Source organism: Sinocyclocheilus rhinocerous, unplaced genomic scaffold, assembly GCF_001515625.1.
Source record: "Sinocyclocheilus rhinocerous isolate Xijiao unplaced genomic scaffold, SAMN03320098_v1.1 scaffold1622, whole genome shotgun sequence".
NCBI lineage: Eukaryota > Metazoa > Chordata > Actinopteri > Cypriniformes > Cyprinidae > Sinocyclocheilus > Sinocyclocheilus rhinocerous.
Window position 1 is genome coordinate 93,033 of NW_015654513.1, and position 12,062 is coordinate 105,094.

Here is a 12,062-nt window from a genome sequence, read left to right on the forward strand (position 1 = left end):
ATGAATACTTTCGCAAGGCACTGTATATATATACAGTGCCTTGCGAAAGTATTCATTTTTTCCACGTTTTATTATGTTGCTGCCTTATGTTAAACTGCTTTAAATTACTTTTTTTCCACATCAATCTACACTCCATACACCATACTGACAAAGCAAAAACAGAATTGTCACAACTTCGTAAATGTATTAAAAATAAAAAAACTGAAATAAGTATATTGCATAAGTATTCACTAAATATTTAGCTGAAGCACCTTTACAGTCTCAAGTCTTTTTTGTTTAATGCGACAAGCTTTGATCATCATCATTTGGCAATTTTCTGCCATTCTTCTCCTCACCTCTTCACCTCTCAAGCTCTGTCAGGTTGGATGGGGGCAGATGCACATTTTCAGGTTTCTCCAGAAATATTTGATTGGGTTCAAGCTCAGGCTCTGTCTGGGTCACTCAAGGACATTCACAGAGTTGTCTATAAGCCACTCTTTGCTGTGTGCTTAGGTTCATTGTCCTGTTGGAAAGTAAACCTTCTGCCCAGTCTGAGGTTCTGAATGCTCTGGACTGGGTTTTCATTAAGGCTATCTCAATATTTTGGTGCATTGAGCTTTTCTTCTAGGGGGTTTTTTTAAGAATTTTCGGAGCCTGATGAAATCTGTATAAATACGTGTTTAATACTGCAAAATACGCTCGGTGGTACAGTCATTGCCCTTGCCCTCCAGAATAAAAAAGCACATCCCAATCAAATGAAGGGATTTGTGGAAACTGTGGTTCCTAATTATTGTGATCCAACATTTGCCTCGCATTTCAGGATGAAAAGACAAACATTTCAGGTGAAGGATAATCACTTTCTTACCTCCGAGACTGTGTTATGATCTATATGACCTTATTATTTTTATTGTGAGTATTAGGCTTATCATTAATGCTTATCACTGTTGTTGTGCTATGATATTGTAACATTTACCATTATATAATCAGAGGGGTATAGAAAAGTTTATGAAAGTGTCACTCCACAATACAATAGCAAAATATATAAATATGTATAGTATTTTTATGTTACATTAATCAGTGTCTAGCACACCTTCCTAAGGAAAGGATATGGATCAGAACACATTGCAATTACTAAATTATATTTAGACAGACTTAAAGAAGTTCCAGATCTATACTTGTGCCCTTATTATTTCAGTTATTTTCTTTTATTAAGATGTGTGTGCCTTTCCAAATCATCCCCATTCAATTGAATTTGCCACAGGTTAACTTCACTCGAAGTGTAGTAACATCTACAAGCAATTTGAATGCTCCTGAGCTAAATTTCAACTGTCCCAGGTATGAATACTTATGCAATGGAATCATTTAAGTTTTTTATTTTTAAAAAATTTGCAAAGATGTTAAAAACCTGTTTTTTGCTTTACCATTATGGTGTATGGAGTGTAGATTGATGTGGGAAAAAAGTAATTTAAAGCAGTTTAGCCTAAGGCAGCAACTTGGCAAAATGTGAAAAAAATGAAGGGGTATTACGTCCGCTAGGGGTAAGACGCAATAAATGAATAAAAGGAAAGGAAAGGAACAAAAGGCTTCCAGCAGGCTGCCAGACCAAAAAGAAAGAACCAAAGAAAACACAATAAAGTATGAAGTAGCTTTATTGTACATGACCAAGGAAAACGCAGCCACCAATTGATAGGATTCATTAAGGGACCCACAGTCCAAACAAAGAAATAACAAGAGCAAAAATAATTCGTCTAAATGACGAATTATTAAAATAAATAAATAGATATGAATAATAAAGTGGTATTTTTCGTCAGAGAGACCCAAGGCCCAAAATAACAAACAAAACCAAACTAATAAAATAAAACAATATAAATAACCTGTCACAAAGAAAAAGAAAATAAATACAATAAACCTAACCTATCTACTCTTAACCAAAAAAACATAGTAGAAATGAGATTTAAACAAAAGGGCAGGTCTCTCCTACATTACTACCACATTTCAAAATAACCAAACAATCAAAAGAAACACTAACAACACATCTTGGTCTGGCGGCTAACAGGGAGTCTGGATCAGTGCGACCGGCCCGAAGTCACACCGCCGACTTCTGAAGAGCGGAAGTGGCGTTTTAAAAGGACTGCCAGCTGATCACACCAATTACCGCTGATAGACGGCAGCACTCCTAGTAAATCAGCAGCGATCTGAAACTCAGACAGAAAACATCCAACAGAATACAAATATTATAGAAACACAAAAAACATCATAACGTAACAAGGGGTATGAATATTTTCGCAAGGCACTGTATACCTTCAGAGCTCAGGCTCAGCAAATGCTAGGTGTGGTGCTTATGCGGGTCATAAGAGTTCCAGTCTGACTCACATTTCCTGACCCCCAGGCTGCCTTTCTGCTAAAAGAGCATGCTCTGAAGTTGCAAGTACACTTTTTATATTATCATTGTTACCAACACTAACGTCAGAATTTCACTGCAGAAAAGATCTGAATTAAAAAATTTAAATGTATTTATTTGTGGAAAACTGTAGCATTAATAAATACAAACACTTCCAAAATGCTTTCTGAAAGAGAACTATTTGAATTTTTAGAAAAGTATTTTTAGAGAGGTATTTTTAAGAGATGAACAAAGGCGATTATACCGTTGGGTTTCCTTTGTGGCTGTCATTCTCAGAATAAAATAAATCTTCAAGTATTTGGTTTGATTCTTGTAAATATTTGAACATAAACCCCTCCTGGTCACGTTTCAGTCCTATTTGGGGTAATGTTAATTTTAAACCAGGGAAATGTGATGCAGGATTTCGGATATGGGCTGAAAAAGGGTTAAGGAAAGTGCAAGACATGTACAATGAGGATGAAATATTTATGTCCTTTGCAGAAATATCAACCAAATATGGCATTCCAAAGACCCGTTTTTTTTTCTCCAAATATCTTCTGATGGGAGGGAGAATTTGGTGTAAAATGTTTGCTGTGTTTACATGATTGTTACTTACGGTGTAATCTGCTGTAATATGCAAACTGAAAAAAGTAATAAATATATTGTTCAAAAAAAAAAAATAGATCTTCAAGTAATTTTAATACAGATGAAAATAGAGGTGAAACAAGAAATTGAAACAAGTAATTTCAATAGAGATGAAACAAAAGCAATTACACCTTTTGCTCTGGGTTTCCTTTGTGGCTGTCATTCTAAGAATTAAAATATATCTTCAGAGTGTCACATCCTCCGTAGTCTAGAGCTGAGGAAGAGTAATAAAAAAGTGACTCACACAAACCTATATTACAAGTTTAATGGAATCTACACTTTATCAGAGGTGGCAACACAGAACTCACAAAAATAACAATAGAAACGTTTTACAAAAATTACATTAGGAGAAAGCATCCTGTCATGTTCATATCTATTATGTACTGTATGTGATGTGTTATGCATTATATTATGTCATCTACTTAAAATATCAAACAACAGATTAATAAAATGATAAACAAAACTTAATTTGATGTTACAGCATTATTTATGAAGAGTATTTATAAAAAAGAAAAGTAAAGAAAGTGGATGTGGTGTCTGTTTTCAGTTCCTGTTTGTGACACCAGACCCAGACAACTCAACGGATGATTGTCACGATTACAGCTGCCACAAAGGCAGAATTGTTGATGAAAAAAATTCTACAGCATTTTTCTGAAATCAGCATGTAATGTTTGGAAAATATAAAAGATATAAAATATGAATATATAGCTATATAGAGCCTATAGCTAAAATGCAGCAAAATTGGAAAGAAATTGGTTAATTTTTGGATATTCTCCTTCATATTTAAAAACATGCAGGTAGATCTTTAATAATAACAACAGAAAATTGATGACAAAGTCTCCTCCTCCAACAGAATAGATGTTAAGACTGCGTTAGAAAATGCCTTGTTTCAAAAAAAAGAAGATGAAAAAGTTTTAATATCTCTCAGACCACACAAACTGAAATTGTGGTTTCTTCCCAATTCCAGATAAAAACAACCGTCACTTCTTTTCTTGCACTCTTGTTCATGTCATTTGCACTCTTTTCAGGCCATGACAGAGAAGTATGAGGTATTCTCACTCTCCACCGAGCTGAATGATCCAGTAGGCCTGCGGGTTGATCCCCGACTGTTTGCCCATCCTGCTAATCCGAGGCTCCCCTGGGGTCCTAGAGCAGCCTTGCACATATGGGCGAGCTCACGACGGAACTTTACCCCCACAAGGCCATAGAGTAGTGGATTTAAAGCACAATGCGCCAACCCCAGGCTTTCTGTCACAAAAGTGCCCACATCTAGCACCTTGTTGAGCGCGCAGGTTTTGACAATGACCCCAAGCATCTGCAAGCTGTCGGTCATCCGCAAGGCATTATAAGGCGCCCAACTGACTACAAAAACAATGACCAATGAGATGATGAGCCTCAGCGAGCGCCGTTTCTGCCTACGCGTGGCGTGGCAGAGTGCTTTGAAAATGCGAAGGTAGCAATACAGCATGACCAGTAGGGGAAGTATGAATCCAATAATCATGCTAACCAGCTGCATGCCGATCTGCCATTGCTGGCTGTTCTCTTGAGAAAAATCTATGTGGCACATCAACCGATTTATGCCGTATACATTCACCACATTGCGGTAGTACACATCCACCATCGCCAGTCCCAGGCAGACTCCCCAGATGGTGGCACAGGCCAGCTGAGCGTGGCAGGTCTTGCGTCTCCAGCTGATGTTGATGGCATGTACGATAGCCAGGTATCGGTCAAAACTGATGCAGGCCAGGAAAAGCACTCCACAATAGACGTTTAGCGAGAACAACGCTCCAGCTATTTTACACATGAATACACCGAAGACCCACTCATTGATCCACTCGACGGCGAAAAACGGCAAAGTTATAGCCAGTAGGAGGTCAGAGATGGCCAAATGGAGCAGGAAAGTGTCTGTCAGTGAGAAGGAGCAGGGGCTGTGTCGAGACTGCCGATAGCGGCGGATCACGCACAGAACCAGGATGTTACCCACTAGTGCCAAGATAAAGACTAGGATGTAAGCCACGGGGGCAAAGCGACCAAGAATGTCCCATGTTTCCCTCAGACTGCAGGGGGCAGCAGCAGTGTCATCCTCATGTCCATTGTCATCATAGTAAGAAGTGTTTGGGTAGTCATAATCTGTGTACTGAAACAGAGCAAAGGACAATATTCTGTTAAATCAGATTGTTAACTTCTGTTTTTTTAGTACTGCCTTAACACTCACCTCTAAGAACTCTGCAGCTGATGTGGTGTCCTTCATGATGAGCTTCAGAGAAGTGAGACATACAAGTAAAATAGTGGGCACGAGATGCACTCGTCTCTCGCGTCGTCTTGTCTATACGTCTCTCCTTTCTTACAGAAAAACAGAGGGAAAGAGAGCAAGACGTCAGACCACAGAAACTGAATCCTACTCATACAACCATTGCAAAGGAGAACTGGAGGCTTCGTCCACAGGGAAATAAAACTGCACTCATTTGATAAATTTAGACAAAAACATGTTTTTGAAATCCCCAATTTGCTGAGAACAGACATATTCAAAAAATTTCTCGAAAACACCTTTACAACATCAAGCAAAGTTGGTTGTCAGATCTGAAAGTGTGTGAAATTAAATCTTATACTTTTTTAGGGTAATTTATAAAGGGTTCTTGGGGCAAAAGTGGGAATAGTAAAGTACAACTAGAGGGAACTGAAAGTACTAAGAATTAGCATTGCATAAGTTTGGCATATACAATCAAACATAAAATAATAATAATAATAATAATAATAATAATAATAAATAGTTTCACCATTATCTGCCATTACCATATATTTTAATTATTTTGATGGATGTGGTGTTGTTACTAGTAAAATCATTGAGAAAAGACACGGAATTATTATTACTTGCAGTAACTTTAGATTGAATGTAAAATAGAGAGAATATTCTCATTTGTTGTAATTAATTTCAAAACCAATATATTTTCACACTGCAGTCAAACTGTTTAAAGTCTGGTTAATTATAATTACACATATTTCTAATATTTTCAGAAAAAGTCTATAGTCTAAATAATCTATTTTTTAAAGAAGTATCATAGTTATATAAAGGGCTAACATTAAATATTAGAGTACAGTAGAAGTAAAAATCAAAGTCTTGTACCTGTTCTCTCTGTGCTGTCTGTGCAGATGGTCTGATTGTAACTGAATTTGTTCAGGAAACACATTTATCTTAGTGCTTCCTGACTTTTTTCTCTCTCTTCCCTTTTTGCTCTCTCCACAAAACATACTCTTACTGGAAATATTTTCAACATCACACATCGCATTAAAAGGTGCTTGTAAAACTAAGGAGAAGCGATTTTGATCAAAATATCTTCTCTTTTACTGCTCAAGTCTGTTTGATCTCATTTTTAATCTAATGATATTGTGATTCATCTTTCCTGTTGATAGACAGGAAGCCAATAACCTCAGTCTGTTCTAAACAAATTAGTGATACATGATGATCTGTTGTTTAGACTATTTACATTTGATCATTTCTGACCAAACTAACATGCAAGACCATTATATTTGTGAGGGTTATCTCAACAAAAGGTTGACACATAAGACTAGTCCATTTTAATTTATTTATATTTGCAGTATTTTTGATTTGGGTATGGTCAGTTTTAAACAACAACACTAATAATCTGGTTTCAGAAGATTTTAATTTACATCAAACCATTGGAGCCATAGTCTTGTGGCAGCATTCAGACATTTGAGTCCCAGCTCAATGTTCTGTTCTCTCTTACTTTTATCTTGCTCTATGCAATATAAGGCCAAAAATATAACTTGGGGAAAAAGCCAGTAAAGGTACTGTGACATACATATTGCTTTAATTGTCAAAGAACAGCTCTAATGTGTGTTGACACCTTCTCAGAAATGTAACCACATCCTATCTGGCCTCACTAATAAAAATTCAAAAGAACCACAGCCAGATTTTACTGTAAAGAGGCTATGATCTTTATTTCAAACAAAAACTTTAAAGGTGTCATGAACTGCCTCTGTTTTTTTATTTTGTAGTTCTCTGAGGTCCACTTATAATATATCAAGATTTTTTTTTTTTACATCAAAAACATAATTTAGAAGTAATATGCTATTTTCTGTCCTGTTTTTAACCCCCCTCATCAGAACAAATAGGCGTGGTGGATTGTAGACTCAGAAGTAAATGCCCACTGCTATGACTGGCTTGTGTATGTTTGACAGCCTACATTCCTCATAGATGGACGCTGCTGTGATTTAGGCTAAAACTGCATAAATACTCATATCAAATGATCTGTTTGAGTGAGTAGCTGTTTTTAGACTAATGAGAAAGTTTTGAGTTCTGAAACTTACAGGATGTTTTTATAGTACAATGACCTTGTATATGTGAAAAGATCAAGGGAATTTAGGTTTCTCGGTTCATGAAACCTTTAAAAATATAGTATGCTTATCAGAAGTAAGTATTTTAACTCCAAAGTGAGAATTATGTATTGAGCAATGACTGCATGGTACAACCATATTCTTTATAGTGCTTGATTCTTATTCATGTTCAATTTGATTTTTTTTGCAAATTGTGGTTTAGATTCAGTTACAAGTTCCCAATGTCTACTGTATATAGATCAATGTGTAAAACCAGAGCAGTGTTTTTGTGTCTCAAAATATACAGACATTAATTTAACCAAGTCCACTTGTAGATATGACCTGAAATATTTATTCACAAATCTATTCATAACAATGTGTCTCCTGGATTGTGGTAAAGATATGTAGCTCAAGTCTTTAGACAAATGACTGACTACTTATACAGTTTATTAATAGACAGTTTCAAGTTGATAACTTTAGCTTACTTAATATTATTCATTAGGTTTATTGATGACTGATCACAAATCAACCAATGACAACAATGACAGAATAATTTGTGACCTGCAATGATTCTGTCCACCACAGAGAAGCAGTATTCTCTCTTTTTGTCTGAACGGTATGTTTCAAGTCCAGCTGTAACCTGTGGAAGATTAACATCATTTATCACAGCAAAATATGAGTAGATGGACATTTGCTCTATATTTCCACTTACCCATGCAAATATGTTAATATATTTATTCAAGTGACCCTCTTTTGACATATAGTCCAAGCAACTCAAGAACATTTTTAAATCCTTTATACTTTATTATTTACTTTTTTTATTTTGTTAATGTCATTAAATTCTGCATCACAGATTAAATACAGTTAAAATACAGAAATGTCCACACAGCTCTACATTTTAACAGTTGCTCATGTAACTGCACTCAGAGCTTCTTGTTTCTAATGCTAATGAAACAAGGGTTGTGTTTCAGATCCGTTACTTGAACCATATCCAATACGTTTGAAACTGTGGAGTGTGATTTTGACAATAGAGTTGTGCAACATATTATCTTCAGGCATTGTGAAATCATGTGGCCTACACACGTCTGTGTGTGGCTACAGGGACCAGAATAAGGAACTGACTGTAGAACTTGCACAATAGACTTGAAATATTCATTTAAATCTATGTTACGTAAAACAAAAACACACAGTTAAGTATGCATATGTAATATTTCTTCTTTTCACATATAGGACTAAATATGGTGCTTTAAATACAAAAATACAGCAGAGTATCTATATGTAATATTCCTTTTTCTGTTGTTACTTATTATGTATCTCTGTTTCCAGTACATAATTGTACCATGATATGCAACTGCAATCATGTCTATCCCCGGACTGGGCAAATGTCCACTGTCCACTTAATTTGATTAATTGATTGTGAAATGACTGTTTATGATTATGTGAATCGACTGTCTATTGTGTTACTGCTTTTGTACAGTGTCCTTGAGCTTGGGAAAGGCGCTATACAAATTAAACATATTATAAAGAATGAATAAATGTTACAGCAGTGCAATACATTGGATAAGAAAACCAGAGACATGCCCTAATGTGTAAACAATGAAGTCAAACAGCTCAACAGATTCGCTGCACTATTATGAAACCGTAAGCCGTTTTTTAACTTACCTTTATCCTCAGCTGCTTTTAGATGTCTGAAGATGTGGCACATCTGTTTTAATAACGTAAGAAAAACTTTAATTATCAGCATCCTATTCATGCAGATTTTAACTGGTCTAACACATTATTTAACTCTTTGTGTATACTGTGCTCATATGTATGCACCTCAACACTCCCAAGTAATGACATTTTTTTTTTTTTTTTAAAGAAAATACACCAAGACTTAGCCTAAGAAAACACTATCACACTTTGATTTTGGTATATCATTCTCAGATTTCAACCAGAACATGGTCAGACTTGTGGCTTTGACTGTAGGTACCAGTGTCAAGTTTTCTTCCCTAGAAACCTGTCTAAAAATTGTGCAAACAATACACTAGTCACATTCCAGTATATCTGAGCTTCCCTTTTCTGTTACTATAGTGTTTTGTTCGAATATGATTCTTGTGGCCAGTTACATTTAAAGTAATGCCTTTGAAAGAGAACATGGTTAGGCCTGCAAATCAACGTCTAAAAGTTACAGCTATTTTTTTTTTGCTCAAAAAGGGTTAACAGGATTGTATCTTTGAAGGTTTGGTGCAGTTCAGAGGTTAACAGTGACTTTTTCAACCAGGTATGCTGAAACATCCAACTCTACATTGACTCAATGCATTATAGCTTAGGACTCAAAGACAGACTAAAATCAGAGAAAAAATAGAAACACCATGTCAGGTGTAAAAGTATGCAAATTTTCATACATTATTTGTAAATGAAATTCATTCTCTGATCTTCTTTATGTTGGGTTACGTTAGCAAAAATTGTTTTTCTGCTTGAATGAGCAAATCAAGTAATTTTCTTGTGCATAAAATCGGTCATATATGCCAACAAACTTATCAAAACATAGCACAATAACTGTCATGATCTGCTACGGTGCGGGAACATGGAGCAAGGAATGAGGAGACCAAGAGTACAGAAACCAAGGAATTTATTCATCTTCACGGGGAATCACACGTAGCACTGTAGACACAAACAATACCGGACGCTGGAGCACACACAGGGAACACTATTTATACACACAGGAGGAGGGGATGACGAGACACACCTGGGAGCAATGAAACATCATGGGAAACACCTGGGACAAATTAAACATGGGAAAGGAAGGCACATGAGGAAAACAACCACAAAACACGGAACAGAGTCTGACAATAACAACAATTCATAGCAGTGTAGACACCAAAGCAAGTGTGGATCTGCATGCCGGAATCATATTGCAGACAACCACTATTTAGCAACTGAATAATTTGCAGAAATTTAAATGATGAGAGAAGTCGAAATGACCAAATAAAAAGTCATAATTAAGACAGTAGTAATTGTTAGATAAAAAGTTTTTGACATAATAATGACTTTTTTAACTAACAATTTTGACTTTTTATCTTATAATTTGGTTTTCCATTTCATAATTTTGGTATGTGTAGTAATTATCATTTACCAAAGCATGATTTTTTTTTCTTATGTGGCAGAAATGGGCTTCCATATATTTCTAACATCAGCTTCAGGATAATACCTCAAATGACAATGAAATGTATTTTGGTGATCACTGCTGCATCTGCTAAAAAGGCCAATGTTCATGCAGGTAAAACAAAGTACTTTTCTAAATGTTTTAAAAGTTGTAGATAACATATTGTCATAATGGAAGGGTGTGGAGACCTAAAATAGAGCAAAACTCCTCGCCCCCAAATCAAACATTTCAACCTTTAGTTTACAGGTCACATAGACCACTCACCACTAGTAAAGTTTCTCCTCCCCTTCGTCAAGCTTGAGGTGATTTCCAACTTCACTTAGATCTATCAGAAATTGAACGTCATTCCTAAGGAAGTGAGACATAATAACAGGAAGCCTCCCCAAAGAAACAGGTGAGAGAGAGAAGATCTCATTTTAACCATTCTCTCTATTGCTTAGAAATGACATTTATGTTTTGCACTAATTAATACTTATTTAACCAATTAAAATATCTCTCTTTGATATAACAGCCATCAAATGATAAATTAGTTTTTATAATCACAGCAAGACAATATTACTGTATTTTTAGCAACAACTTAAAAGTGTAAGTTATAATTGTAAATCATTACATTGTACCTTTTGCTATATGTCTTTTGTCACTCAGTGATGTCATATCAAACAGAAGCAATGACTTCCCAGCCTCAAATGACTGTAACCAGCTACACTGTCTCTCACTGGAGCTCTGATGTCTGCGACTGTTGTGACGAATGTGGAATCTGTGAGTGAGTGTGTGTGTGTGTGTGTGTGTGTATGAAGCAGGGAGAACGTCATTCCTAAGGAAGTGAGACATAATAACAGGAAGCCTCCCCAAAGAAACAGGTGAGAGAGAGAAGATCTCATTTTAACCATTCTCTCTATTGCTTAGAAATGACATTTATGTTTTGCACTAATTAATACTTATTTAACCAATTAAAATATCTCTCTTTGATATAACAGCCATCAAATGATAAATTAGTTTTTATAATCACAGCAAGACAATATTACTGTATTTTTAGCAACAACTTAAAAGTGTAAGTTATAATTGTAAATCATTACATTGTACCTTTTGCTATATGTCTTTTGTCACTCAGTGATGTCATATCAAACAGAAGCAATGACTTCCCAGCCTCAAATGACTGTAACCAGCTACACTGTCTCTCACTGGAGCTCTGATGTCTGCGACTGTTGTGACGAATGTGGAATCTGTGAGTGAGTGTGTGTGTGTGTGTGTGTGTGTGTATGAAGCAGGGAGATTCATTTATGAATGCAAATCCATTTTGCTTAAGCTAATGTAACAGTAATAGTGATCAGGGACGTGCACATACATTTTGAGGGGCAGGGGCTCAAGTGGAAAAAAGGGACCTTATATTTATTTAAATTTTTTTCTAAACAAAACATTAAATATATTAGGGGTGTGCGATATTGACAAAAATATATTTCAATATTTTCTGAGATTTTATCGATAATGATAATTAGATGATATTTTGCTGAGTGTGTTATTGTGCTGATATCTTAAGGACAGCCGTGGACAGCTGACTCCTAAAGTTTTTGATAT

General features: G+C 35.7%; 1 protein-coding gene across 2 annotated transcripts; it reads right to left on the bottom strand.

The window, feature by feature from the left end:
* Window positions 1-3,804: 3,804 nt before the first annotated feature.
* Window positions 3,805-6,166, bottom strand: cxcr3.2 (chemokine (C-X-C motif) receptor 3, tandem duplicate 2). Of its 2 annotated transcripts, none has more exons than XM_016524149.1 (3): window positions 6,129-6,166; window positions 5,220-5,347; window positions 3,805-5,141 (listed from the first exon to the last, which is right to left on the bottom strand). In XM_016524149.1, the coding sequence occupies exons 2-3, from the start codon at window positions 5,253-5,255 to the stop codon at window positions 4,029-4,031; spliced, it is 1,149 nt and encodes a 382-aa protein (XP_016379635.1). In that variant the 5' UTR covers window positions 5,256-5,347; window positions 6,129-6,166; the 3' UTR covers window positions 3,805-4,028. The 2 variants fall into 2 exon arrangements, with proteins under 2 accessions (XP_016379635.1, XP_016379636.1); XM_016524150.1 differs by having other exon boundaries at window positions 5,220-5,330; window positions 6,129-6,148.
* Between the last annotated feature and the right edge of the window lie 5,896 nt (window positions 6,167-12,062).

What these genes read in the sequence shown, in the direction of transcription:
- cxcr3.2 (XM_016524149.1), bottom strand. Translation starts at nt 5,255, where the DNA reads ATGAAGGACACCACATCAGCTGCAGAGTTCTTAGAG. An exon ending in CAGCTGCAGAGTTCTTAGAG is followed by an intron (nt 5,142 to 5,219) that starts GTGAGTGTTAAG and finishes GCTCTGTTTCAG; the next exon opens with TACACAGATTATGACTACCC.